The sequence below is a fragment of the Melampsora larici-populina genome (assembly GCF_000204055.1).
Source record: "Melampsora larici-populina 98AG31 unplaced genomic scaffold MELLAscaffold_59, whole genome shotgun sequence".
Classification (NCBI taxonomy): domain Eukaryota; kingdom Fungi; phylum Basidiomycota; class Pucciniomycetes; order Pucciniales; family Melampsoraceae; genus Melampsora; species Melampsora laricis-populina.
Window position 1 is genome coordinate 544,484 of NW_006768823.1, and position 26,232 is coordinate 570,715.

Here is a 26,232-nt window from a genome sequence, read left to right on the forward strand (position 1 = left end):
CACTCTAGCCTTCATCAAACGCGTACCCACTCTCGATTGTTCTAGACCTCTCGACACCACTTCACTTTCTTGACCTCTTTGGTCCAGCATCCAATCAACTTCCTAAAGTCACAAACTTCATAACTTAGTCCATCTAGCCGTCGCGCCGTTCTTTGATGCCTAAGTGGATAGCAAGAACCGGTCCAAGAATCTGAGCGATAGTGGGACTAATCAAAGTGTCAGTAACCTTGCTGGTGCGGCTTCTCACTCAGCACAAGCTGGCAATCCAACCAACAGTTTCCAATGGTCCAAATCCATTGACCGAGCATTACTAGTGAATCGGCAGGCAACAAAGATAGTGATACCTCATACTGCAATCACGAAATCAAGGCATGACCTTGAACATCCTTCGATGCAGATCTCTTCAACTACTCAAGCCGTCACATTCATCACCTTTGTACAAGATTTGGATCGCAAAGTCAAGAAATGGGAACCCGATATCGAGATCTTGGGTAGTGGTGAGAAAACTTTACATCGACAACGATACCAATTTCCGGCCGATTGGTTGTATGTTGATCAGATTGAGGGCGAGTGGAACGTATTCAACGCGTTATTGAAGAGGAAGAATTCGGCTATTCAAGAGCAGATCGGTATGTGAAGTCGCGGTCTATTGATTGTTACTACTTATGGCCTCATCTTCCATAAGGGCTGACTTTCCGGCAAACTTGTTTTAGGTGCTTTGCAAATGAGGATTGTAGCAGAAGATAAGGTAGTACAGAGCAAGATTGATGCTCTGATAGCTGATTGGGAGAAGGAAAAGCCAATAAGTGGAGATTTGAAGCCAGATATCGCCATGAACGCTATAAACCTCTTTGAAACTCGAGTGAATCGGTTGCAAGACGAACACAGTCAAGTTTGTCCAGCTAAAGAAGCACTCTAATGAACGACTCAAGCCGGCGGCTGAAGAGATATCAGATCTCAAAGCAGTTTGGACAGCTCTTTCAGGGATTTGGGCTCAACTTGCTGAGCTTCGTGAGATGCCTTGGTCTTCTGTTACGCCTTGAAAACTCCGACAAGCTTTAGACGCACTTTTGACGAGTACGAGGGAGATGTCCAGGAAGATGAGACAATATCAAGCATCCAAGTTTGTTCAAGAAAAGATTCAATTGCATCAGAAGAGTGTTGCCCTTGTGGGCGAATTAAAGTCAGATGCACTTCGAGAAAGACATTGGAAACTTTTGTACAAAAACCTTCGATTATCTGGTCATTATGCTCCTTCTCAAATGACTCTAGGCACGATTTGGGATATGGATTTGAAGAAGAATGAGAGCCTGATCCGGCAGGTGTTGGCGCAGGCTACTGGGGAGGTTGCATTGGAGGAATATAAAACAGGCAAGTTTGATTTCATGCTATACATAATCACTCAAACTGACTACTTATGATTGATCTCAAATGATTCTATCAGATCCAGGAGACTTAGGAAAGTTATGTTTTGGAAATCAAAACAAAACGAGATTGATTCGACGATGTGATCAACGATCTATTCAATAAGTGCAGTGAACATACCAGTGCGTTGAGTCAGATGAAACTGTCACCGTATTATAAGACCTTTGAAGAAGATGCCTTGATTTGGACGGACCGTCTCAACCGGGTGAGCGAAATGTTCAATAAGTGGATCGATGTTCAACGTCAGTGGATCTATCTCGAGGGAACTTTCTCAGGGAATGCAGATATCAAACATTTTATCCCGAATGAGAGCAACCGGTTCACCAACATCAACGAGCAATACCTTTGAAACATGAAACAAGCCTTCAAGTCTCCCTACGTATTGGATGTGCTACAGATCCCAGAAGTTCTCAAGACACTTGACAAGCTACTTGAATCACTCAGAAAGCTACAGAAAGCGCTGGGAGAATATCTTGAACGTGAAAGGTCATCTTTTCCACGATGTTATTTGTGGGAGACGAGGATCTATTGGAGATCCTAGGGAACAGTAAGTATATTTTGAGCAATACCCAAACCGCTCTGCTCGAAATAGCTGTTTCGGAGCTGTTTCGGAGCTGTTTCGGAGCGGTTTTGGGCCCCGCTATGTCATGCGCAGTCTATAGCGGGGCCTGCGCACCGAACTCAAAACCCTGGTTTTTACATAGCGAAAAACCGCAGCAAAATGCCCTGGGGCTTCGGGTTCTCCGCTACAAGTGCCGAATTGGAACCTTGAGGTGGGTAGAGGGCAGTCAACTGTAGTTACCCCACCCCTTTACTAGATCAGCGCCTCACGCCATCCAGTCCACCATCACCTCTTTCGATCCTAGATCAACACCTCCACCACCGATGGAACACGGCCCCTGGAATACTGTTCGAGGGCCAATATGTGGTCCGTCTGAGCGCCGAATTGTAGGATATTTGAAACTTATTGGTTGGTCAGTAACAATCTCCCTTCCCAAATCATCAATTGAATAATCAATACTTACTTTTATCATCTCACTATTCATTTAAAAACCCTTATAACCTTTCCTTTCATTGTTTTTCACAATCTTATCAATGGCCATCTCGAATACCCCATCTACCCAATCCTCTTCCAAAAGTTCCAATCTTCGAGTTCCCGGTTTACCCAGTTCTAGAACTCTTAGACCACCAAGTCCTGCCCAATCCCAGCCAGGATTTGTGGCGACCCCAAAGGATTCACGTACGACTCTGACCATTCCTTCGGACGGCGAACAACCCGGTTCTCTTTCTGATTGGCTTGCATCACCTCGCCCGCCAGTTCTTACAACAAAGAAGAAGACCAGTGTTCCAGTTTCCACCAAACCGAATGGAAAAAGAAAGGTGAGTCTCATTTCTCGGACTTTAAGCTCATACATCAAACTATTATATATTTGTAGACTCGCTCTTCCACTAGCAAACGAGTCAGATCACCGACACCCAGTTCGAAGGCTGGCTCACCCTCACCTCGACCCAAGAAGAAGGCCATCACAGATGTAAGCCCACTTTTCCTATTTCAATGTCTCTATAACTTACAGACGAACTGAACCTTTTTCATATGTGTAGGCATATGAGGTACCTGGCGATGTCAACTTGGATCAAGATTCCGATGTTGAGTTCATTGGGACCAATCAACCTGGCTACATGGAAGTTCGAAGTGATCGGGTGCAAGACCTACTTAAGTTCTTCAAGCCTCCTGTGGTAAGTTTCTTTCTCATTTCTACTTTTTTCTGTCCTTTACTTTCTTCTCATTGTGTTGAGGTTCAAGCTGATGTCTTCTTTTTGGTTCAATTATAGGGTCGTAGTTACAAGTGCCGGTGGTGCAAGAACACGTTCTTGCGTCACCCAACTTCCTACTGGAACTTATGGGGGCACCGCGACGGAAATGAGACTCGTCCTGTGTGTAAGATGCGCCATAAAGCGATCAAGGCAGGTTCGATACTCCCACCAGTTTATGAAGATCAGATCGCGGCAGAGAAGAAGAAGAACACCTTGGATTCATTCGTCAAAGGACCGGTCTTTTCAGTTGACTTGTTGAATATGATTCTCGTAATCTGGATCGTTCGACATGCGCTACCTTGGATTTGTTTTCAGACCTGGCTCTTCGTGCGGCCTTCTATTGTGTCAATCGTGGTGCAGTGGTTCGATCAAATGCTTGGGCCACAAAACAGTCTGTCCATCTTTTTGCAGCCCTGCACAACAAGGCGATCAACAACTTGAAGGTAAGTACAATTGTGACTATCATCACAGTATAGATGTACTTCAACTGATCAAATCTTTGAATTTTAACAGGAAAACAAAGGTAAGTTTTGTTTAATACATGATGTTTGGACCACCAGAGGCAATCGGTATGCCTTTGTTGGTGCCTCAGCAAACTATATCGACAACAATTGGGAATATCGATCGAGCCATCTCACCCTCAAGATGGTGGGATGGCGACATTTTGGTGCTCTGCTCGCCAGACCCATTGGGCGATTTTTGATTCGCCATGGACTTCATAAAAAGATGAGTCGATCTTTTTATGTTCTTTTATTTCTCTTTCATTATCTCATGTATTTAGGGTTTGCTTACCTCTTTGTATTGTACTTACATCTTAGCTCAGACTACCGATAGCGGAGGGAACAACTCGACAATGGCCTCCGAGCTCCAACGAATGTTCTCTGAAGCTGAAGAATCCGTCCATTGGTCTAGCCGAACTCATCACGCACGGTGTTATGCGCATAAGCTCAAACTTGTCGTTGGGCACGGTCTCAAAGTACTTGGTCAGAAGACCGGTAATGCGAAGCCTTCTATCCCGCACGGCGTTGCTCTTCCTATACCTGGGCTGGAGATCAACGATGGCGAGGACTCCCTTGAGTTTCATGCTTCTGATACGGATTCCGAGGACGAGGACGGCTTACCCGAAATAGCAGACGGTGTTGACGAAGAAGATGTTGTTCAAGACGAAGACGAAGAGTTACCTTGTGACCAAGATGATGTAGTTGCAGCTGCGCTTCAAAAGGTAAGTGTTCTTCTCACAACCTGAAGAATCATTTAGTAATCTAAATGATTTTGTCGTTTGTACAGGTTGACGCTGTCTCTGGACAGATTGCAAGTAGTGCAGCCCAACGCAATGATTTTAAGACCCGTGCGACTCATATGGGATATACCGGTCAAATGTTGAAGAGGCCTTGCAAGACTCAATGGAACAGCCACTATGAAAGCCGAAAGATAGCTTGTGAGGCACAGGAGGTTAGTAATTTTTGCTCTGACATTTCCATTGGTTTTTTTAATTCTAATCACACACTCTCTCTCTTTCCTGACAGGTCATCAATTCAATGATTGCAGCCGATAGAAAGGCTTGTTTTTTTAAGGGTGTCACAATTTCCGCTTCAGAATGGCATGCGGTTGAGATGGTGAACAAAGTTTTAAAGGCTAGTGTTTCTATTCTTATATCTCATTAATATCTTTGTATTATCAAGTTACTGATATTACTGTTTCTATTGTGTAGACTTTTGTCGATGCCACAGCTCAAGTAGACGGAAATGGGCCTACTGGCTGCATCCTCTTGGCTGAATACAAGCGGGTAATCAAAGAACTCCTCGAACTTCAAGCTGAAGCTTTCATTTTCCCGACCCTTGACAAGGCCATTGATGTAATGGTCAAATGGTTGACCAAGTACCAAGATGAGGCTGCCAACTGTGATGCAATCATCCTGGCAACAATTGTCAACCCTTGCTTTCGAGTGAAATTCTTCAACCTTCACTATCCTGAACATGAAAACTTGTCACAGGTTCTTATTGAGAATGCTTTCAGCTCTGTTGTTGATGAGATGAAGATTGACGAGCCAACCCCACCACCCAAAGATATTAACGACTCTACCGAGGCCGACGAATTTGATGTGTTTGGAAATTCTGACACCGGTCCAAGTAAACATTCGACTACAGAGCTGGAAGATTATTTGGCAGGTAAATTCCCAATCAGAAAAGATCAAACTCCTCTTCAATGGTGGAAGGTTTGTCCATTCCTATCATTTCTTCTCATCCTTTCTGATTTGGCTAACCTACCATTTATAGGAACATGAAAACCATTTCCCAATCCTTTCGTCAATTGCACGCGACTACTTAGCAATTTCAGCCACATCATGTGCATGTGAGCGGACTTTTTCAGCCGCTGCCGACGTATGTACACCTTCAAGAGGTAGTATGCTACCGAAGACGATGGAGCGACTTGTTGGATCTCAAGCCTGGTTGAAGGAGGGCATTGTCCCTGATGGTTTGTTTGAAGAAGCGGCCCAAGCACTTCTAGCCTATATGAAAGCATCGGTCAAGAAGCCCCAATAGGATTATTGCTCTACCTTTATCAACTGAGGATTGTTCCTCTTATACTTGTTTTCTTGCTTACTCGAGTCTGAACTCTTGTTTTCTTACACTCATATACATGTTTGAGAAAAGTTTTTTTTTCTATCTACTCTCCTACGTGACTCTAGCCTTATAGCCTTGGTCTCGTACACTTAAATTTGAAATACAGGCAGTTTTCTTTTCTCCTACGTCATCGATATCCTTGCGCTATATAGCGCAAGGATATCGATTTGTCCGCTCCGCTAAACGGTGAGGTTTTTTCCTCCTTGAATAGCGATATCAGAGCGGAGCAGTCAATAGCGACCACTCCGCACCGCCATGAAATTCAGTGAAATTTCATAGCGTTTCGGAGCGGTTCGGGTATTGTTTTGAGGGTTGTCAAACATCTCAAGAAAATGTTTGCTGGTCTCTCCACCTTGACTTTTGATGAGGAAATCACTCGGATTGAAAAGATGTGCTCGCGCAAAGGAGAAGAAGTCCCATTTTCGACTCCAATTATCTTGAAAGATTATCCCGAGATCAACAACTGGTTAACCAAACTCGAGTCTCAGATGCAGATATCTTTGGCCAAATTACTTTCGATGGCAATGGACCAACTGGCCACGTTTTATAGCAATGGTGATACATTGGACAAGGAGAAATTTTTCAAATGGATAGAATCATTCCCGGCGCAACTGGTAGTTCTTGCTGTTCAGACTATGTGGACACGAATACGAATCGTGGAAGACACGCTGAAGACAAATGCAGAATTGAATTCGGCTCTTGGGATCGTGATGCAGACATTGGATCTCCTTGCGTTTGTGGTCTTAGGCGAATTGAAGCCAGTAATGCAACGCAAATGTGAACACTTGATCACTGAATTGGTACATCAACGTGATGTCATCCGGCTTTTGATTAAAGATGAAGTCGACTTGGTCACATGCTTTGAGTGGCTTTATCACATGCGTTTCTACCTTGATGCATCTGTGTCGAATCCTACGGAGCGGCTATCGATTCAAATGGCTAATGCTGTGTTCCCTTATGGTTTCAAGTATCTTGGTGTACCTGATTGATTGGTGCAGACACCTTTAACCAATTGTTGTTACTTTACACTGACCCAAGCCCTTCACGGTAGACTAGGAGGCTCGCCCTTTGGACTGGCAGGTACAGGTAAGTGTTTATCGAAGCATTTCAAACCATATAATCCTTAAAGACAATGTTTGTCATGCTGAACTCACATCACATGTATTTTTTTGGTAAAGGTAAAATGGAGTCTGTCAAAGGACTGGGTGTTCAGCTCGGACGTTTTGTTCTAGTATCTGTTGTGACGAGACTTTTGATTTTCAAGCCATGGGTCGGATCTTTGTGGGACTTTGTCAAGTCGGAGCTTGGGGTTGTTTTGACAACGCTAATCAACGTGAAGAGAGGATCTTGAGTGCTGTCTCGCAACAGATCCAGAGTATTCAACATGGTTTACGTGCTGCTTCCATCGATCCTAAAGCCGAGGTGGAATTGGTTGGTAAGACGTTAGGGATTAACCCGCATACTGGGTGAGTACTTTCACATTTGTCTTCATTCTCTGATGAAAGAGGACACTTGGGTGATGATTGTGATGGTTTTATAGGATCTTCATTACAATGAACCCTGGGTATGCCGGACGTCGCAATTTGCCCGATAACTTGAAGAAGCTCTTCCGAAGCATGGCCATGACACGCCCTGATCAAGAGTTAATCACTCAAGTCATGTTATAAGAAAGTTTAGCATCCAAAGTCGTACCATTCTTTAGTTTATGTGACAAACAATTAACCCGACAACTGCATTACAACTTTGGTCTTTGGGCCCTCAAGGCTGTGCTGACCAGCGCAGGACATTCAAAACGTGGTCGACTTCAGCTGAAGTCAACAGATGAACTCGCGGATGTCTCGGATTCTCGCGCTGAACAGGAGATCTCGATTCAATGTGTCACAGAGACCATTGTACCAAAGCCGGTGGCAGACGATGTGCCATTGTTGACCAGGTAAGTGGAAATATTTCATCAGTATCTAAGACTTAAAAATGGGCAACTATCATAGCGACTGATCTCATTGTGCCTTACCCTGTACAGTTTGTTATCCGATCAGTGATCTCGACAAGCTCAAGGAACATATCACAGCAGTTGCTGCCAAACGTCATCTGGTCATGGGCGATGTATGGTGTCAGAAAGTGGTACAACTGTATCAGATTCAGAATATCCAGCACAGTCTGATGATGGTCGGTCCCGCGGCAACCGGGAAGAGTCAAGCTTGGCGTGTTCTACTCGCTGCTCTTGAGCGATTTGAAGGGTTTGAAGGCGTCTCCTATGTTATCGATCCTAAGGCAATTTCCAAGGACGCCTTATATGGAACTCTTGATTCCACTACGCATGAATGGAACAATGTTCTCTTCACAAATATCTTACGTAAGATTGTTGATAACGTGCGCGGTGAAGATGCCAAGAGACATTGGACCATCTTTGATGGTGATGTGGATCCTGAGTGGGTGGAAAACTTGAACAGGTAAGCTATGATCTATTATCCGTCCTGTTTTTGCGAGGTACTCATCAAGAACGTTGAACGGCAGACATCGAACAAAGTGTTCTTGATGACAACAAACTTCTTACCCTCCCCAATGCTCAACGGTTGAATCTCCCTCTAAATGTGAGGATCATGTTCAAAGTCAAGTCCCTCAAATACGCCACTCTAGCTACGTTCAGTTGCTGTGGGATGGTTTGGTTCAGTGAAGATGCGGTGACGCCGGCAATGATCTACCAGAATTATCTATTGATGAGCCATCATCTCGCTTTGGATTCCTTCGACAATGACATCTCATTGATGGACGCACCAGCCCGTTGACTGGATAAAGCTAGCAAAGTCTCACAAAACCTCACAACTCAGCGCCAAATCATCAAGGTTTTGACGCCTCACTTTGAACCGGATGGATTGGTGACAAGAGCGCTCAAGTACGCGGCTGATGTCAAACGTATCATGGAATTCATAGTGAACATGATAGATGGTTAGCAGCAACATATCTTCAATCGCCAGTATTCATGAAAAACTATCTGAAAAAATCAAAACCATTTTATATGATAAAAAATCCATAAAAAAACTGTTTCTTGTTTCAATTTAGTTGTACTTGAACCTGAAGAACTTGTAGGAGGCTCATCAAAAGAATTTAATGAAGAAATATTAAGGGCAAATGTTAAAGAAAAAGGAAAGGATACAAAGTAGGAAAATCAGACTGGTATTTTGGTTTAAGAAGGTTTGGCTAATTTGGTGGATTTGGGATAGATTGGTTTGTTGGATCTCTTAGGTCAAAAATGTTGGAGAATTAATTCAAATCCCTAGAGCTATTGGAATTATAAAGATTTAAGGAACAGCCATCAATTTTTTAATACATCATTATATTCTGAATCTCACCCATATTGAACACACCCTTCATCAATCTCTTGTCGGGCACATTGTTGAGCCATAATATCCTTGCGATGACTTTGATGATATTCAGAAACATCGGGGTCCAATTCATCAATCTTTTGTATAAAAAAATACTTCTTTGAAAAACAAGAATATAAAACGGTCAACAAGTCCCCACGATTCCTTAGGCAAACATCACATCTTACTGGATTTTTATGGAATCAAACCCTTTGATCAGATCAGATATATATGATAATAAGGTTGAACAAGGTTGAACAACCTCCAGACAGCCTCCGAATGTTAGCACGAGCTTATCCCAATCTTTTGAGATACCTGAACCTAATCCATCAACTGAAAATCAAGACGTTATACCAAGATCATGTATTCCTCAAACATCCGATCTTGATTCAAATCCTCAATCAAGATCAACAGGATATTCAAATGAACAACCTAATCAAATCACTCAATTGTCTGACAACAGAAGAAGAAAATTAATGAGTAATAATGAAACAACGGATTGGAGACATGCATTAGTGGAACAAATGCATAATGATTTTGATGCTGGTCTAGATAGAACGATGGCAGTGAATAGATTACGTCAACTGACCATGAATCATCGCGCATCTAATAACAATAACAACAATCTGAACCCACCCACTTTACTTTCAGCTGAACCTGTTCCACGTAACTTAGTGGGTACTTGACGTAACGTTTGATCACAATGTCAAGCCAATAATAATCTAAATCGTGGGATCAATCCAGCAACTTCTTTATCAGATCCAATTTCTAGATCTTCGATTCAAGTTTATCTAGATTATTGTGGTGCACCTCAAGCTGATTGTTCAATCTTTTGATTTCAATTTGCTAATCCGACATCATCAAGTTCATCACGAACTCGTTCATTATCATTATCAAGAGGAACAACTAAAGGATGTGGAAAATCAAACACGATTCGATCGATTAATCCTTCACATGCAGCTTGTCAACCGATTCCGAATGAAATGTTTAAAACTCCAATTGAGATTGTCTTGTCATCTGACTCTTATCCGATCTCTCATTCGGTTGGAATCATTGATTCGGAATCTAGATCAGAATTTGAAAATGATCCTTCTAATCCTTGTAATAAAGAAGATCAATCAACTAATCAACAAGACAAATTTGTTTGTTATTGTACTAACAACGCCGAGCCACTTACGCTCCGGATAGCGCTAACGTAGTGATAACGTAGCTTTATGCGTTAAAGTATCCAATAGCGTAGCTGGCCTCGCAATAGTCACGCTTGCAAATACCCGTAGTGGAATTTTTTCAGAAAAGTTACGTTATCCATACGGGATAACGGGGCTTTTTAAAAACCCTACGCAACAGGGCCAGCCCCGCTAATGTAGATAGGATAGCGCATAGTGTTACGCAGGGGTCTGTACCAATCGAGCACGCCACACTGGACCACTCGACAATCCGAATCTAGCAGCTCTAGATCCACATCTAGACCTCGAACCAGCAACGACAACCCTTTTTGGGATATCGTCATGGCCCAAAAGGATACCTTCATACTGCATCACGCAAGGGTCCTTACTGATCTTGATTCGAAATCAGAAGGTGAGTGACCTTTCGCTGATTTTCTTTCTTCTCCTTTTCGTTTCACTGACTCTCATTTCATTCTTCCCATCCTATCCCTTATACTTTTCACTTTCACTTTGATTTCTTAGCCTATCAAACCCATTTTCGTTCCCACAATTTTGAACTATTTTATAAAACTTATCACAGTTATACATCAGTCGCAACGATTCACCCATCTCAGCTTTTCTTCTTTTCAATCTTTATACAATTAATTCAATATCAATACTTTTACCTATCTGTCATGCCAATGCCAGAAGGCTCCAAGTCGCAAAACAATCCAATGTCATCACAAATCCAAGCCACGCCTGGTTCCAGTCGCTCTCAACGCATACGTCAACCAACTTCGAACCCTGGGATGGTTTCCCCGTCACCTGATGGTCGCCGAAGGGTTTCAGTCGAACCCCCGTCGTCAACTACCCACAAGACGAAAAACTTGGGAAAGAAACAATCATACACGGCTACAAAGAAGAAAATCACGACTGGAAAGAAGCAAGCAATGGTCATTGATTCTTCTCAAGATGAACAAGATGATGGTGATGTTCCTGATGTCGAAGTTGTTTGACAGAGAAAGAGAAAACCAAAGCAAAAAGACCTACCAGTAAGTAAACTTCATCATTCATACAATGTGCTCAAGCTGATGAGTCAGTTCTAAATCTTGATTGTTTTGTTAAAAGGACTATTCATCCAAACACGTTACTGAAGAAACGATCAGAGCCGACTCAGACGAAGAAAACAACACAGTTCGGAAACGTCAACGTATCACTATTGAAGACAGTGACAAGAACGATGCCCTCTTGGCATACTTTGGAGAACCTCAGTATCGTCCAAAAGATGTAAGTGCCATTTCGCCACTGCTGTTGGTTGTAATCTTTTTCTCCTCATCATCAACTGCTTTCCCTCCTTCAGGACAAATCCAAGCGACCACTAGGCTACCCGTGTTTGTGGTGCAGCCGAGACACATCTAACCCGGTTCGGATCAGCTACACCAACCCCACAGGTAATCTCAAAGCTCACCGCGATGGTTTGACTCAGGAAGGACGATCAGCAGCGGGCTGCCCTGGCCGACGTAGAGCTCGGGAAGCTGGGATATTGGTTCCACCCTCAGTTGCCGAAGTTCGCGCCCGTGAGGAAGCTGAACGTAAGAAGAACAATGGGCCACTCGACTCCTACGTAACAAGCACAAAGGTTTCAAAATTCGAGAATCTCACTTTCAACCAAGGCATGGCAGTCTGGCTGGTCCGTCAGTCTTTACCATGGACACGACTTGCCAATCCGTGGCTCCGTGCATGTGTTCAATACCTCAGACCTGAAGCTAAGCTTTATGGCCGGCATTGGGCTGCACTTGAAGCCAAGCGTCTAAACCTCTCCATGAAGGAGCAAGTAATCAACGAGCTCAAAGTTTGATATACACTTCTTCCCACTTGCTTTGTTCCCCATTCCTTCCTTTCCTTGAAAGTACTGACAATCTGGTTGTCAAATTCACAGGGCCTCGACTCTAAGTTTTGTATGCAGCACGACGTGTGGACTTCAAAAGGAAACCGGCACGGTTTTATCGGCGCATCGGTCAATTATATTGATCCCTCGTGGAAGTATGTTTCTCGGCATCTCACGCTGAAGGTAGTGGCATGGGAGCACAGAGGTGTTTGGTTGGCTGAACCGTTGGCGAATGTACTCATCAAGAACAATCTTGCTGAAAAGATAAGTTTAGTCTACTGATCTATTTCCATTAATACATAGACTGATGTTGTTTATAGTTGCGGACCTCACTTGCTTAGCCAAACAACCGACTCGGGTTCAAACAATAAAACCATGGCCAATGAAATGCATCGGCAATTCATTGGCCATTATGGTACTGACTCGTCCTACCAATGGAATCCCAAAACGATGCACGCGTTTTGTTTCTGCCACAAGCTTGCGCTTGTGGTAGGTGCCGGATTGGCAGCCCTAGGTCTGAAGACACCTCCACCTCGCCGTGTCAAGACGGCCGTTCGTGGACGGTTTCCAGCCGTTTGTACAACTTTACTTGAAGAGGATGAGCCGCCGGAAGACCCCCGTTCTGGTGATGGCCCGGTTCTCGAGGTACCTGATCTTCCTACTTCACCCACGGAGGACGATTGAGCTTCCGATGTTGAACACGACCTTCAAGAATTAGATGAAGATGATTTGGACGCCAACATTATGGAACGTTTGGAGGCTTCCATGGCAGAGAAAGAGGTAGACGATGAGGAGGATTGGGATGCAGCGGATGCTGAGGATGCTGAAAATCCTTTGTTGATGCTTAATGACACGGTGGCTCCAACTCACAGGAGGGAGGCAAACAAGTTAGATTACATTTTGGAAAAGGTATGTCTCATTCCTTCCTCACTATTTTACACCAATCATGATCGACACCATCCACTTACACCAATCATGATCGACACCATCCACAGCTCGACTTTGTCATTAGGAGGATCACTCGATCCTCATCTTGGCGTAATGAATTTAAAAGGATCATGAAAGCTCGTGGGCTATCTCTGGGATCGTTGATTGCAGGGTACGGAATTCGATGGAACATCAAGTACATCAGCAGGCATAAAGCATGGCTGGCACGTGAGGTAAGCTTTCAATCTATTTGTTCATTTAAACAAACTCAAACTGACATATTATTACGATAGGTGATTGACCAAGTTTTGAAGGAAGACCTTGCACGTGTCCATTCAAAGACTCGCCGACCTCGCAAAAACGGGAAACCTTATGGTTACTTCCACGAGATTTCAATAAGTCCTTCAGAATGGGCCTCAATTCAAGAACTGAACTCGGAACTTGAGGTATATTACAATTTGTCTTTTTCTTTCGATTTTTCATTGAATTGACTTTTGAATCCTTTCTTTCTATTCTTCTATTACATACAGCCGTTTTTGTCCGTCACCAAACAAATGGAAGGTAACATGCCCACTGGGGCTTTAGTTATTCCTAAATATGTTGAAATACGAATTCGGTGGCAGGAACGAGAGATTGACTTACCAATCAGGGACGCACATTACCCTATGATTGCCGCAATGCTTGCCAAGTTGCAAGTCTATCTAGACGAGGCCCTTGCATGCGAAACGTTGGTAACGGCAACAATTCTACACCCTGCTTTCCGACTTAAATTCTTCGAGAAATTCTTTGAGAAAACATCAACTACATACATCAATGCCAAATCAACCTTCAACCGGATCTTTCATGAAGATCAGCTGCAAACAACAAAAAAGAAGACCTCAAAAGCTCCTGTGTCAGAACTTTCAGCAGACCGATCACGCCCTTCAACTTCAGCTATATATGACTTGTATAGTGATGATGATGATGGTGTTGAGGACTTTGGCGACGATTCACAAATGAAAGAGTACTTTCGTGCTTCCGTTCGGATGAGAGAACCTGAGTATGACCTGGCCAATCCTAACGAAGCTCTTCGCTGGTGGGCGGTAGGTTTGCTGTCACTTTAATCAACTCCATTCAATCTGTACTAACTCGTTTCTTTACTCCCTTTGTAGACAAATTACGCTCGGTTCCCCATTATTGCTATAATGTCTCGTGATTATCTGGCTTGTTCGGGGTCTTTGGCTGGACCTGAGCGCACATTCTCAGCAGCAGCTGATGTGTGTTCAGCCTCTCGAGGAGGTTTAAGTCCTATAAACATCGAGAGATCGGTTTCAACTCACATGTGGCTTGTTGAGGGTGTACCTTTGGGCGAAGAGTTTGGCAAGGTTATTGAGTGCATCAGGGTGAATGATTTCATGTAGTTTCCTATTTGTTATTTTTCTTTTGTGCTTTTTTCTGTTTTTTCAACAGTGGCAATTTTAAAACACTGTTAACGAGTTAATGTAGAGTTAACGTAGCTTTGTCAGTTACGTTAGCATATTGAGATAGCGGTCAACGCTTGTAAAATCTACGCTAAGCGCTACATCGTAGCTCTAGACGGTACGTTAGCCATTTGTGAAATATCCCGATAACGGGTACAGCTACCCTACGCGTTATCTGCTATTTAGCGTAGAGTAGCGTAGCTGTCTCGGCGTTGGCTCTAATTACCAGCTGATTTATTTTTCTCACAGCCTCCTCGCCAACCACAACAGCCCATCCAGCCACTTAAAGCCTCTTCCTCCTCTTCCCCTTCTTCCAATTCATGTTTGTGCAAAGAGCTGTGAATCTTGCACTGGTTTCGAGCTCGGGCATGAAGAAATGTTGTAGAAATAGAATGATTGTATTTTTCCATAAGTTCTGTATCCATTTTTTCAAATGGAGTACATTGGACAATCAATACAATCAAAAGGTCCTTTTTGTTGATAATAACTACAGTTCCAGTATTGATTATAATATGAGGGTTTTCAAGTAAAGGGTGATCAATTAAACTATATCGAAAGATGAATTTTGTATCATAAGGTAATCCTAAGTCTTTGACAAGTTTCTTTTTTAAATTGGTGCGCTTGGTATGATGTCGTGGATAAAGCGACCCAATGGTTTGTTCTTTTCGATATTTATCTCGGGACTTGTAATAGCTTGGTGAGGTTCTGGACTTGAAGCCTGGTACATGAATTCCCGCTTTTTTCTTTCTGATAGTAGATCTTTGACGTGTCATAATTAATAAGTAAGAAAGATGGTTCAAGTTGAGTAGTGAAACCGAACTATCAAAGCTATGAACCAGAGATAAGATAGAGAGATATTTGCTAAATTAACCAAATCGAACTAAATACATACGGAAATAATGGTGTGTCAATAATTTTCAATCTCATTCAGGTAAGGAACGAAACTTATTAGCTCACACTCGTGATTGAATGCACTGATATGACTAAATCAGCTCCTCGAATGATCGTGTCCAGTATTCGCTGGGGTGGTGAAGGACGACAAGATGAACCAATAAAAGCTTTATCTGTTGCATTTCGGAAATCGTTGGGAAGATGAAAGGTCAGCATCCAACATCCCACTTACTTGGAATACAAGTATCTACTCACCCAAAGAACTTCCTCGCACGGGGTCCGATCACTTTGCAGAGGAGACTGTTGAAATAAGTAAGATACCGAATGGGAGCAATAGCGATTGAGGAAACACTGCTAATCGTAGAACTTCCTCCCTGAGATGGCCGAATTCTCCCGGTTCGTAGCACGGAGTCCGACAACGAAGGAGAAAGCAGCTCTGTCTGCAGGTGGAGAGAACTCGGAAGTGAAGTGTAGCGATGAAAAGAGGAAGCTATCCTCTGTCTCTGATTGGTTTAGGTTTGCAGAGGGGACTGTTGAAATAAGTAAGATACCGAATGGGAGCAATAGCGATTGAGGAAACACTGCTAATCGTAGAACTTCCTCCCTGAGATGGCCGAATTCTCCCGGTTCGTAGCACGGAGTCCGACAACAAAGGAGAAAGCAGCTCTGTCTGCAGGTGGAGAGAACTCGGAAGTGAAGTGTAGCGATGAAAAAAGGAAGCTATCCTCTGTCTCTGATCGGTTTAGGTATCCGAATCAAGTCACAGGTCAAATCCATTATGTTAGGGTCACATTAGGGTTGTGCAACCATGGGTTAGGTTTGGCGGTGTTTGGTTTTGGTCAACCTGTAAGTGTCTGGATTTCTTTTCCCAGATTAATCAGAAAAATTTAGAGTCGACTCTCCATCAAATATCAAATTCATGGCGATCAATCAGGACCACCATTTCGCATTTGGGCGCATCTTCAATTCCCTCCAGGCTCGAGAAATCAATGATTTGAATCACGAATCTCTTGAACTCGGCCATTACCACTTTGACAATGGGTTTGGAGAAGATCCCCATCCGAAAGCAAGTAATCATCCATTTAATTTAATTTATCCACCTGCCATCTGTGATACTAACTTATCTCAGCAACTAGGCTCATCTTCATTCTGCGGATGCAGAGGACCTAGCTACGGGACGCAGTCCCGTAGCGCCCCGGGACCGTACACCACGTACGCCTTAACCGTACGGGCGTACCCGGGTTGAGTCCCTTAGCCCGTAGGTCCAAAACACGTACGCCCCGCAACCTCAACCTCCAATTCGTCGCCTGAAACCACGTTCAGGCGACGTTCTATGGTTACAAAACTTAACAGACACGCCCATGGTATGATGTACCCACCTTGACACCCTCCAATTCGTCGCCTGAAACCACGTTCAGGCGACGTTCTATGGTTACAAAACTTAACACACACGCCCATAGTATGATATACCCACCTTGACACGCATGTAGGCCCTCACGTATAAGACTGAACCTCACCTGAACAAATATAGGACTGAACCTCACCTGAACAAATATAAGACTGAACCTCACCTGAACAAATGGGAGCCATCCCAAGGTTTCGACGCCCAAGACCAATCTCAGGCGCCGTGTATCACTGGGTACAGCGCCCCTCAAAAGCTACCATGTAGCATGCAAAACAGCCTGATGATATCTGACACACAATGTTGTGCTGAACAGACCCACAATAGAACCAAACGTCGCCTCAAACCCTTTCCAGGCGACGAATCATCAGTATAACACTGCTGGTATACAGGTACCACACACATGTAATGTAATTTGCGCAGCCGCAGTTAGGTTAACAGCAGCTGCGGTTAACCTAACGTGGTGATAGACACCCCTATAAATACCGACCGATACACTCTGATACGCGCGCGCACCAATCACACCCTTAAACCTTTGAACCACAACAGATCACCCATAAATCACCACCACCACACCAGTCCGCACCTACATCTCCATCAAAAAAACCATGAGCCAGGTCAGCCATCCCTCATCAGCCTTATCTTATTCCCCCACCCCCCTTTCTCTGTATTACCAACTTCAGAACCAAACCACCCGGACCAATCGTCGCCTGAAGCAACTTCCAGGCGACGATTACAACGCTTGGGCAGTCCAAGATCCTTCCACCAGCGTTGATATCTGTCAAGGTAGCAAATCGTTGCCTGAAGCAACTTCCAGGCGAAGATTTCAACGTTTGGGCAGTCTGAGATCCTTCCACCAGCGTTGATACCTGTCAAGGTAGCAAATCGTCGCCTGAAGGGCATTCCAGGCGACGAATCTGTCTCACTGGCTGATACCACGACTTGGACACCATGATGATATCGCAGCCTCGTCTGAGATTGATCTCAGGCAATCATTCATTTACACTCAGTACTGAACACCAGCTTAATCAAACGTCGCCTGACGGGCATCACAAGCGACGAATAAACCACAACCCCTTCATCTCCAACGTCGCCTGAAGCCCATTCCACGCGACGATCTGCTCCAGACACCTCCCTCTTATGCGATGCGCAAACGCCGCCTGAAAAGCTGTTCAGGCGACGTTTCATTACAAAATCTTCATATGAACACCCTACTTACTACTTAACCTCCGTTTACGAATGCTGATAACCCACTCTGACCATCCACAGAGCAACCAATCCACCAGAGAGGAACTCATGACCGGACGTGGAACCACGCCTACTCCGAAGGCACCCAGGGTGAGTATCAAACAAATGAACCGCAAGCATCAGAGTGTAAAACTGAACCAATACTTGCCACACCTCAGCACAAAAGTCCGGCGGGCCCAAAAACCCAAGCAGATCCTGTTCAAGATAGAGCACACAAGGTCAGGACCTTATATACACCGCATGAAGTAACCGGGCTGACTGTATTACGAGTAGACTGGAAACCCACCCCATCAAGACGAGGAGAAAGATGTGGAGAGTGACGACTGGCCAAATGAAGATGTCAGTTTTGGAACTCACTTACCTGCACATAAGAAGCTGAACCGTAATCGCCATGCAACCTCACAGGAAGAACCAGGTTTCCATCACAGGCCGTGACCGCACGAGAAGGCAGTGAAGAAGTAAGTATGACTTATCCCTAATATTCCTTATATCAGTACTGATTGATTCCGCGATTCAGGAATCAGGCGACAGTTCTTCGGACGAAGAACCGGACCTCAAGCCTGTTCCAGTAAGAACCACTGACTGATGCACCACATAAATATGACAAACCTACTATTCATGAACCATGCTGACACGCCCCTTTTTGATACACAGGTCACCATGGGCAGTAGTCAGTCCTTTAAGATCGAGGTGGCCAAGGAGCAGTACAGTCTCAGTGAGTACATTCACGCAATGTACTTATTATGAAGTCCTCTACTGACAGTTAGCTCTAGTTCAGAACTTCTACACTGTGACGAAGGAAAATATGGAAGGTGTACTTGCCTCTAGTGACCCCGCTCTCATTGGCAAAGAGATCAACCTTATGACCTCTACCTTGAAAGCCATTCAACAATCTGTCCGCTCCAAAGAAAAGAAACTTAACGCCGCTATCAACGCCAAGCACCCAGAGGTCACCATCATAGAAAGGGCAATGTCCCCACTTATCCTGAAGCCCAAACATCCGGATACTGTTCCAGCATTGACTGCAGGAGGGGAGGACCAAGCCCCAGGAAGTAAGTGAGACTTTCTATAACTGCAAGGCATGTATACACGCTGATAGAAGTAACTCACCGCAGAACCTACTCAGGAGGCTGAGGAAGGTGTTGTGTTGAAGGGCGATGTCGAAAGTGAGTGCAGGAGGCCGGCAATTGGTGGTGATTATCAGCTCATTTGAGAATTGTCGATTCAGCAGCAGGAAATCACAATACAGACGGGAATGGAGAGGCGGAAGTGGAAACACGTAAGTTTGATAAGCATATAGATGACCAGATTCAAATGACTGACATACCTATGTACAGAGCCAGGCGAACGCCTTGCGGCTGATGTGGAGGGGGCAGGGGCAGGACCGGAACGCCCTGTGGCGCAGAAGAAGCGGGCGGTGAATGTTAGACACGGTAAGGATGAGTTATTTTATATTTAATTCAACGTTTGAAGCTGACTTCAATGGGACATTCCTACCACCACAGCACCAACCACCACCAAGCCTCCACCTTCGAAGCGCAACCCTGCGGCCGGCAAATTCAAAAGCGCAGAATTTGTTGATGACAAAGACATGCCCAGCCATGCGAGGAATGCGACAACGAGCCTCACCAACCCGCCACCAGCTCCTCAGGCAGCTAATCCGCCAACCGACTCTCATGCTCAAGGCAGGACCACCGCGGCTACACAGCAGCCACGTACCGGACCTCCCACCGCGTCCACGTCTGCTGCCCAGTCTGCTGAACCCCTTGGGGAAGTCGTGGTACCTACGGAAAAGAAGAAGGCACGAGGGAAGAAAGGGCAAGAGGAGGAAAGGCCAGCGTTTAGGCTTGAGGTGAACAAAAACCACAAGTTTCACAAGGCCAAGATTTACCTAGGCAGTAAGTGTGACTATCCCTTTCACATCTTTTCCCCTTACATCCGCCCCACTTAATTTCTACTCTGCTGCATGCGTCGTGCCCTACCACCCCTTCTGTTGACCCGATAGTACGTGGCCTTGAAGGAAACGTCGCCTGAAGGGTGATCTAAGCGATGTTTTATGAATTCCATTGGATTCATGGCATTCCCAGCATCCAGAACGTCGCCTGGAAGCATCTTGAGGCGACGATGCGGTGTTGCAATGGTTATCATTGACATAGATGAACAATGTATCAAACGTCGCCTGATATGTATATCAGGCGACGTTTGATACAATGTCTGGACCTCAAATCGTCGCGTGAAACATATCTCCGGCGACGATTGGCTGCGTTTGAGTCCATCCATTCGTCGCTTGAAGCCTCTTTCAAGCGACATTTGACATCATTAGAGTACATCAATTCGTCGCCTGAAACATGTCTCAGGCGACGTTTGGTACGATTTGACGTGTTTAGCTGTATCAAACACTGAGACTCGAAATGCACTGTAGCCAACAAATGCACATAGATTCAAAGATTCATTCGCCTGATGTCACTAATGCTTCATACTGACCTTTGTTACTTCCCTCACTTTGCCCACACTCAGATTTGTTGATGAATAAGACTCCCAAAGAAACCCAGCGTATCCTGGCCTTTGAGGATCAAATGCCCACTGGTCAGTACCAATGGGGCGAGGTTCTCAGCTACCCGGTGCGCACCATCCTGCATGAATGGTCCTACGACGAAGCCACCGAAGCTGGCAGGGCCAATGCGGACGACCTTCACAAGTTTGTGCTGTTGATGAAGGACATGACTGATGATGACAAGATGTCCACTCAATTGAAATCATGTCAGTATAGGTTCTTCACAACATCTTTTATTAGTGATTAACTGATGTGTCATCACTCCGACAGCGCCCTGCTTGATGCAAATTCATCAGGCTGACCCGATATGGCGCCCTGAGAATATCAACTGGGCCCTTGTTCAAAGGGCCACGGAATATCCCTGGAAGCACAGGAACGCCATTCTACGCGCCCTCCACCAAATGACCTGCCGAACCTACAATAAGTAACAGTGGGGTACTGATGCCGAACTCCTGAAGGACCTCAATGGTGGATTTCAAGGATTATTTACATGTCTTCAAGAAAGTTTGGATCATATCACGCTAGACACTGATCACCACGAAATCACCATTGTAACTGAAGGCGAAGATTCCGTCCACGAAGACTTTGTGGAGCTTTCGAAAAGCATGGCTTGGCTCTTCCGCGGAGCGATGGTATCTAATCGGCCTGAAGTAGATGGGAAGAAGAGTAGCACACGAAACCCGCATCGCGGTCTAGCTTGGCTGAAACGCAAGTTTTTCTTAGTCCTTGTTGGGGTCCTGATGGTATACGAGGCCAAACAGCAAGATCTTCGACTCGAACGCGCCAAAGAGAGCCGAATGCCTCAAGCCGCCATCACAAAGCTGAAGGCGCAGCTCAAAGACAACAGTTGCATCAAGCAATTTGTCCGAGAGCAGGTCAAGGTCAAGCGGCTTGCCATCAAGGGCGACGCGCCATCAGCTATTGAAGGCGACGGCGCACCTACGGAACGAGATCATACTCGCGCGCTCTCTGAATTCCGACGCAGTGTCATGCAACATATGGCCGTCTTCTTGGCTTTCGGAACTGCCGGGTTGTTCCATGTCTGGCCAGGAAGTCATGATCAAAGTATGCAAGAAGGCGGTCTTTTGATTCACTTGACGTCTCTTCTGGTAGCTTGTTGACGTGGCAAGGTTGATGCGGAGGAGATTCAGGAGCAGTGGGGTTATGGCTGTCGAGCTTGGAATCGCATGGACAACCACATGTATTGAATCCTCAAGTTATTCATGACTTCAGATGGTGTCTTCAAGACGGAGGTCAACTGGCCAACGATGACGGACTTATTCCGAGATCAATTCGATGCCACCAAGCTGGCTCATGTGCTCACCCTTGACATGCAATGCGAGATCTGCCTGCCAGGTCAGAGCCGATCCTTGACAGGCGCTATTGCACCCCCGGTTAAGGACAAGGACAAGGCCAAACAGCTACTCAGACCTTCACAGGTTCAGTTTTGCAAGATGTTTGGCCCCACCGAAGGCGACTTACATCCAGTTTCCAAACGAGGTGAAGGCCTCCACCCGGAGAAGCAAGCTTCCAAGGACAACCCCTCGACTTCGACTTTCACCCCTCAAGATAAATCAGCTCCTCAGCAAACTCAAGTTCAATCCAAGGGTGCAGGAGGTGCGGAGAAGCGTGCTAGTACGTCTTGGGCACCAGTGGTTAAGAAGAAGCGTAAGTTGGTTAATGCTACGAGTGAAAAGGCTGGAAACAGTGCCACGGGGCCATCTCAGGACACCCAAGCGAGCCAACAAGGTGCTTGAGACCCCTCAATGATTGTATTTATCGGTAGCACCCAAGTTGTGATTTTTTGTTTGTTCCCTTTTCGAAAATCTAAAGATATGTGATCCCATGTTGCCATGTGTTGTTTTTTGTACATCAATTGCAACGCAGTGCCTGACTTGAGTGATGCAACGTCTAAGAGTGAGTGTGGAGTAGGTACCGCCCGGTGAGATGGTATTAGCTGGTGTACATGCAAAACGTCGCGCGAGGTGCATTTGAGGCGACGAATTCCTTCAACTGTGTGGAGTAGCCACGCGTAAGTGGTGACTCCGCATACCACATGTCATATGAAAGTGGTGGTGCCTTTCAAGACATCATGTCCACCTGTTCATGTGGCCAGTGGCCTGTGTGTCAGTGTATCAGTTGATGTCCAATCCAAACGTCGCGCCAAATGCGTCTGAGGCGACGTTTACCTCTTTCTGTGTAGAGTAGGTGGCCTGTGTGTCAGTGTATCAGTTGATGTCCAATCCAAACGTCGCGCCAAATGCGTCTGAGGCGACGTTTACCTCTATCTGTGTAGAGTAGCCACGCATAAGCGGTTACTCTGCGTAATACATGTCATATGAAAGGCTTGTGGTGTGTGTCAACATATCATAAACACTTGCTCATTATGTGATCATGAAGGTCTGATTTGTTGCGCATCGTGACTTTCAGGCGACAAAAGGTGATACAAGTAGGTTCCAAACTAATTGGACCTACCATGCCCAGCATGCCCACACCAGTGGCTGGAGACGTAGGTGTTGAATGACTGTGTTGGTCTACTCCTACTGCGCTTACGCAATAGTCCCTCCAGTATAAGAATAGCACTACATGATACAGGCATTTGGGGGTGCGGTCTGATATGAGCACCCACGTCTCCAGCCGCAGACATCAGTCAAAAGATACACAAATATGTATTCAGTAATTTGATACACACCATGCCGTAATATGCTAGCTTCCCCAACAAGGTATGAAGCTGTCTACCACATTGAAATGCACTGAGGTGCCAGAGACACCAAATAGGCTGATGAATCCCTCTGATTGCTGCCAATGGGCACATGTACTTCCTTACAAAGCCAGTATAAAGCTTCACAACATCATTGGAGGATCTTGAAAGAGTGACGCCTTTTGTATGTCAATCCAACATACCAACGCACATAACATATTACACAATGAATGTGGCCATTGACATTGCTTGCATGCATCCTTGTAATGCCATGACTGGTGACACTACAAAGTAACAAGCTGTCATTGTAATCAGAAATATTGATGATTGCCTGAACCTGGAAGTTAGATGTAACCCGCAGCCAGGCCAGCAACGTCTGGTATTTTGGAATGTGATCACAGTTCTTTATGCTTTACAACATTTCTTTGTGGTTGGTTAACATCCTACGTGTAGGCAATATAACAACTATTTGTTGGCTTAGCTCCAATTTATCTCATCAAGATACCTCGCCTATATATTCACCCAACAGTATTCCAGTTATAATATCAGGGTCTGGCTTTGCGAGTGAATCAATAATCAGGCGGAGTAGTATATACGTCATTTTGATGCGGATGGTAAGGTGAAACCTTGCCCCCCAGAGCAGAGGCATTGCTGCGCACAGCTGCGGCTAAACCTAATAGGTTTATCCGCAGCAAGTTTATCACCAACTAGGTTAGACTGTGCTCTGCTACTTCTACCCTGTCCCCGCCCAACATTCCGCAATATGAGCCTGACAAGTCCGGCTGTGACACTTGCTGCCGCTACATTTCACAGGCAACCTACCCTACGAAGTCAACTACTCACTAAGAAGTACACCGGGCTACAGTCAGGACTGGTAAGCCGATAGACCATATTGCCATCAAGTATAGAAGTGATAACATTGCGCCACAGCCTCTATAGGCTCCAACGGCACTCCACAGGCCTTTTGCACGCCAAACCACGTGCACACTTTGACTGTAAAGTGGACCCACGGGAGGGCTCAACGACAAAGCTTCCACTGCAAGGGTGAATCGAGACAGTTTGGTATTTTCCAAGTGTGTAATCGTCGCTTGAAACGTCCGTCAAGCGACGAATTGAACGCCAACATGGTATCATGCGCTTGGCACAGGCATTCCTTACCACCCGATTGACCATTATCGCCCATTGGCTCACAAACCTCCTGGTATTTGTAAGGGTACACAGATAGACAAGTGGCTATGGGGTTAGACTATGGGATTAGACATATTAGAGTACACTATCTTCCTTCACGCCCGGCTTCGGATGGTTCCTTACTCCTTCGAGAGCATCATTTCGGACCATCTGGAGCTAGGTGAGCTTATTTCTCTTCTTACTCCTTTGGAGCATTTCTCTTGTTATCTTGTTAGTTGTTGTGTTGCTGACTCCTTCGAGAGCATCATTTCGGACCATCTGGAGCTAGATCGTAATAGAAACAGAAGTTCCAAGTCCATCGCTCTCGTGAGAAGTCGTGCCGGACTAGTTTCCGGACCCCCAGTGAAGGTTCTCACGAGAACCTTACACTTTTTTTGACTTGATTCACTTCGAAAAAAAAAAAAAAAAACAACAAACAAACTCTATTCATCATTTTTTTCTCTAATAAATTCTTCTTTCTGTCACTCTGTTTCCTCTGTCACCTGTCAACCCGGTTATCTGTTCACAAATCAACTCTGTCGATTCACCTCGGTCAACTCTGTCACTTCTCTGTCACATCTGAACCTTTACAAACAAGGCCTAGGCGAATGACCGACAGACCTTCGTTGAAACCCGATAACTTCTTAGACGATCCGGATTTGCTACTACGGAAAGCACGGAAGGATAAACAGAAAGCGACATCTGATTCTCCGCCAGCAGCCGTTGGGCCATCTTACTTGAGAAGACCAGAGGCATCCGTTTCTGGATCACCGGCACCGACGGATAAGATACTGTACGCATCCGGTTATCAACCCAGCTTACCGGTGGTCTCCTCGGTGAATTTCTCGCCGCCACCTGTCTCACCATCAGCATCGGATCAAACTGTTGTCAATCTTCACTTTCAAAAACTCCTCAGCAATCAACTACTGCCTGAAACTCCTCATCCACCGGGTTATTTCCAACCGGAAACACCCCTTACCAGAGACTCGGAAGTCACTCTTGGTAATCCCACATTGACGTGCGAGTCATCTAATACGATGGCTAGTGATCAAGAGACAATTGAGTCCTTGAGACAACAGGTGGAAGGGCTGAAGGCTCAAAACGAATCGCTGGCACAAGCTCGCCAGGAGACTCTCACACTGCAGGCGCTAGTGCGTGAATTGATGGCTGGAAGGATCACAGCATCGTCGCGCTCCGGACTCTCACCTGGTGCGGATCAAGACGCTTCACCTCAAGATGGAGGGAGATCTTTCGTACATTACATGAATACGAGTCCTCTGACGCCCACCCCTCTACCTGGAGGATCTAACCGGCCAGACGAGTCTACTGGTAGACCTTTACCAGAGGCATCGACAGCACAGACGCCAACCTTACCAGCGAACTTGGGAGACCACCAGACGCACGACAACGTCCACACAACGTTACCACCGGAAACCCAGGCCTCAGATCACGGTTCGACAGGACCAACTCTGACGAGAGCACACCAGCCAACGACTCCGCTCTCACCTCGAGCGGCACCAGCTGCATACACTCCTCACCTGGGCTACTATCACCCTGCTGGGCTAGACTTACCACCGGCACCAGTCAGCACTATGACAGCCGAGCGAATAAATAAGCGAATGC

The 26,232-nt window shown here is 45.4% G+C and overlaps 4 protein-coding genes across 4 annotated transcripts; all 4 read left to right on the forward strand.

Moving 5' to 3' along the window:
- Positions 1–391: 391 nt before the first annotated feature.
- MELLADRAFT_93352 (uncharacterized protein) lies at positions 392–1,966 on the forward strand (the record flags this gene model as incomplete). Its single annotated transcript, XM_007416314.1, has 6 exons — positions 392–629; positions 714–892; positions 933–1,011; positions 1,057–1,375; positions 1,537–1,667; positions 1,788–1,966. 6 exons carry the CDS (start codon positions 392–394, stop codon positions 1,964–1,966), a joined length of 1,125 nt encoding a protein of 374 aa, XP_007416376.1.
- Positions 1,967–6,196: 4,230 nt separating this feature from the next.
- MELLADRAFT_93353 (uncharacterized protein) lies at positions 6,197–9,025 on the forward strand (the record flags this gene model as incomplete). The annotated part of the gene is made up of 9 exons (XM_007416315.1): positions 6,197–6,839; positions 6,903–6,950; positions 7,054–7,330; positions 7,405–7,524; positions 7,567–7,797; positions 7,901–8,314; positions 8,392–8,545; positions 8,693–8,810; positions 8,925–9,025. 9 exons carry the CDS (start codon positions 6,197–6,199, stop codon positions 9,023–9,025), a joined length of 2,106 nt encoding a protein of 701 aa, XP_007416377.1.
- Positions 9,026–15,916: 6,891 nt separating this feature from the next.
- On the forward strand, positions 15,917–17,406 carry MELLADRAFT_111945 (uncharacterized protein; the record flags this gene model as incomplete). The annotated part of the gene is made up of 5 exons (XM_007416316.1): positions 15,917–16,079; positions 16,172–16,383; positions 16,514–16,749; positions 17,069–17,176; positions 17,256–17,406. The coding sequence occupies 5 exons, from the start codon at positions 15,917–15,919 to the stop codon at positions 17,404–17,406; spliced, it is 870 nt and encodes a 289-aa protein (XP_007416378.1).
- Positions 17,407–17,547: 141 nt separating this feature from the next.
- Positions 17,548–22,498, forward strand: MELLADRAFT_67903 (uncharacterized protein; the record flags this gene model as incomplete). The annotated part of the gene is made up of 16 exons (XM_007416317.1): positions 17,548–17,556; positions 17,623–17,725; positions 18,209–18,405; positions 18,461–18,569; positions 18,593–18,645; positions 18,705–18,755; positions 18,842–18,902; positions 18,961–19,239; positions 19,303–19,353; positions 19,392–19,466; positions 19,525–19,620; positions 19,693–20,085; positions 20,705–20,947; positions 21,012–21,079; positions 21,173–21,806; positions 21,975–22,498. 16 exons carry the CDS (start codon positions 17,548–17,550, stop codon positions 22,496–22,498), a joined length of 2,946 nt encoding a protein of 981 aa, XP_007416379.1.
- Positions 22,499–26,232: the final 3,734 nt, after the last annotated feature.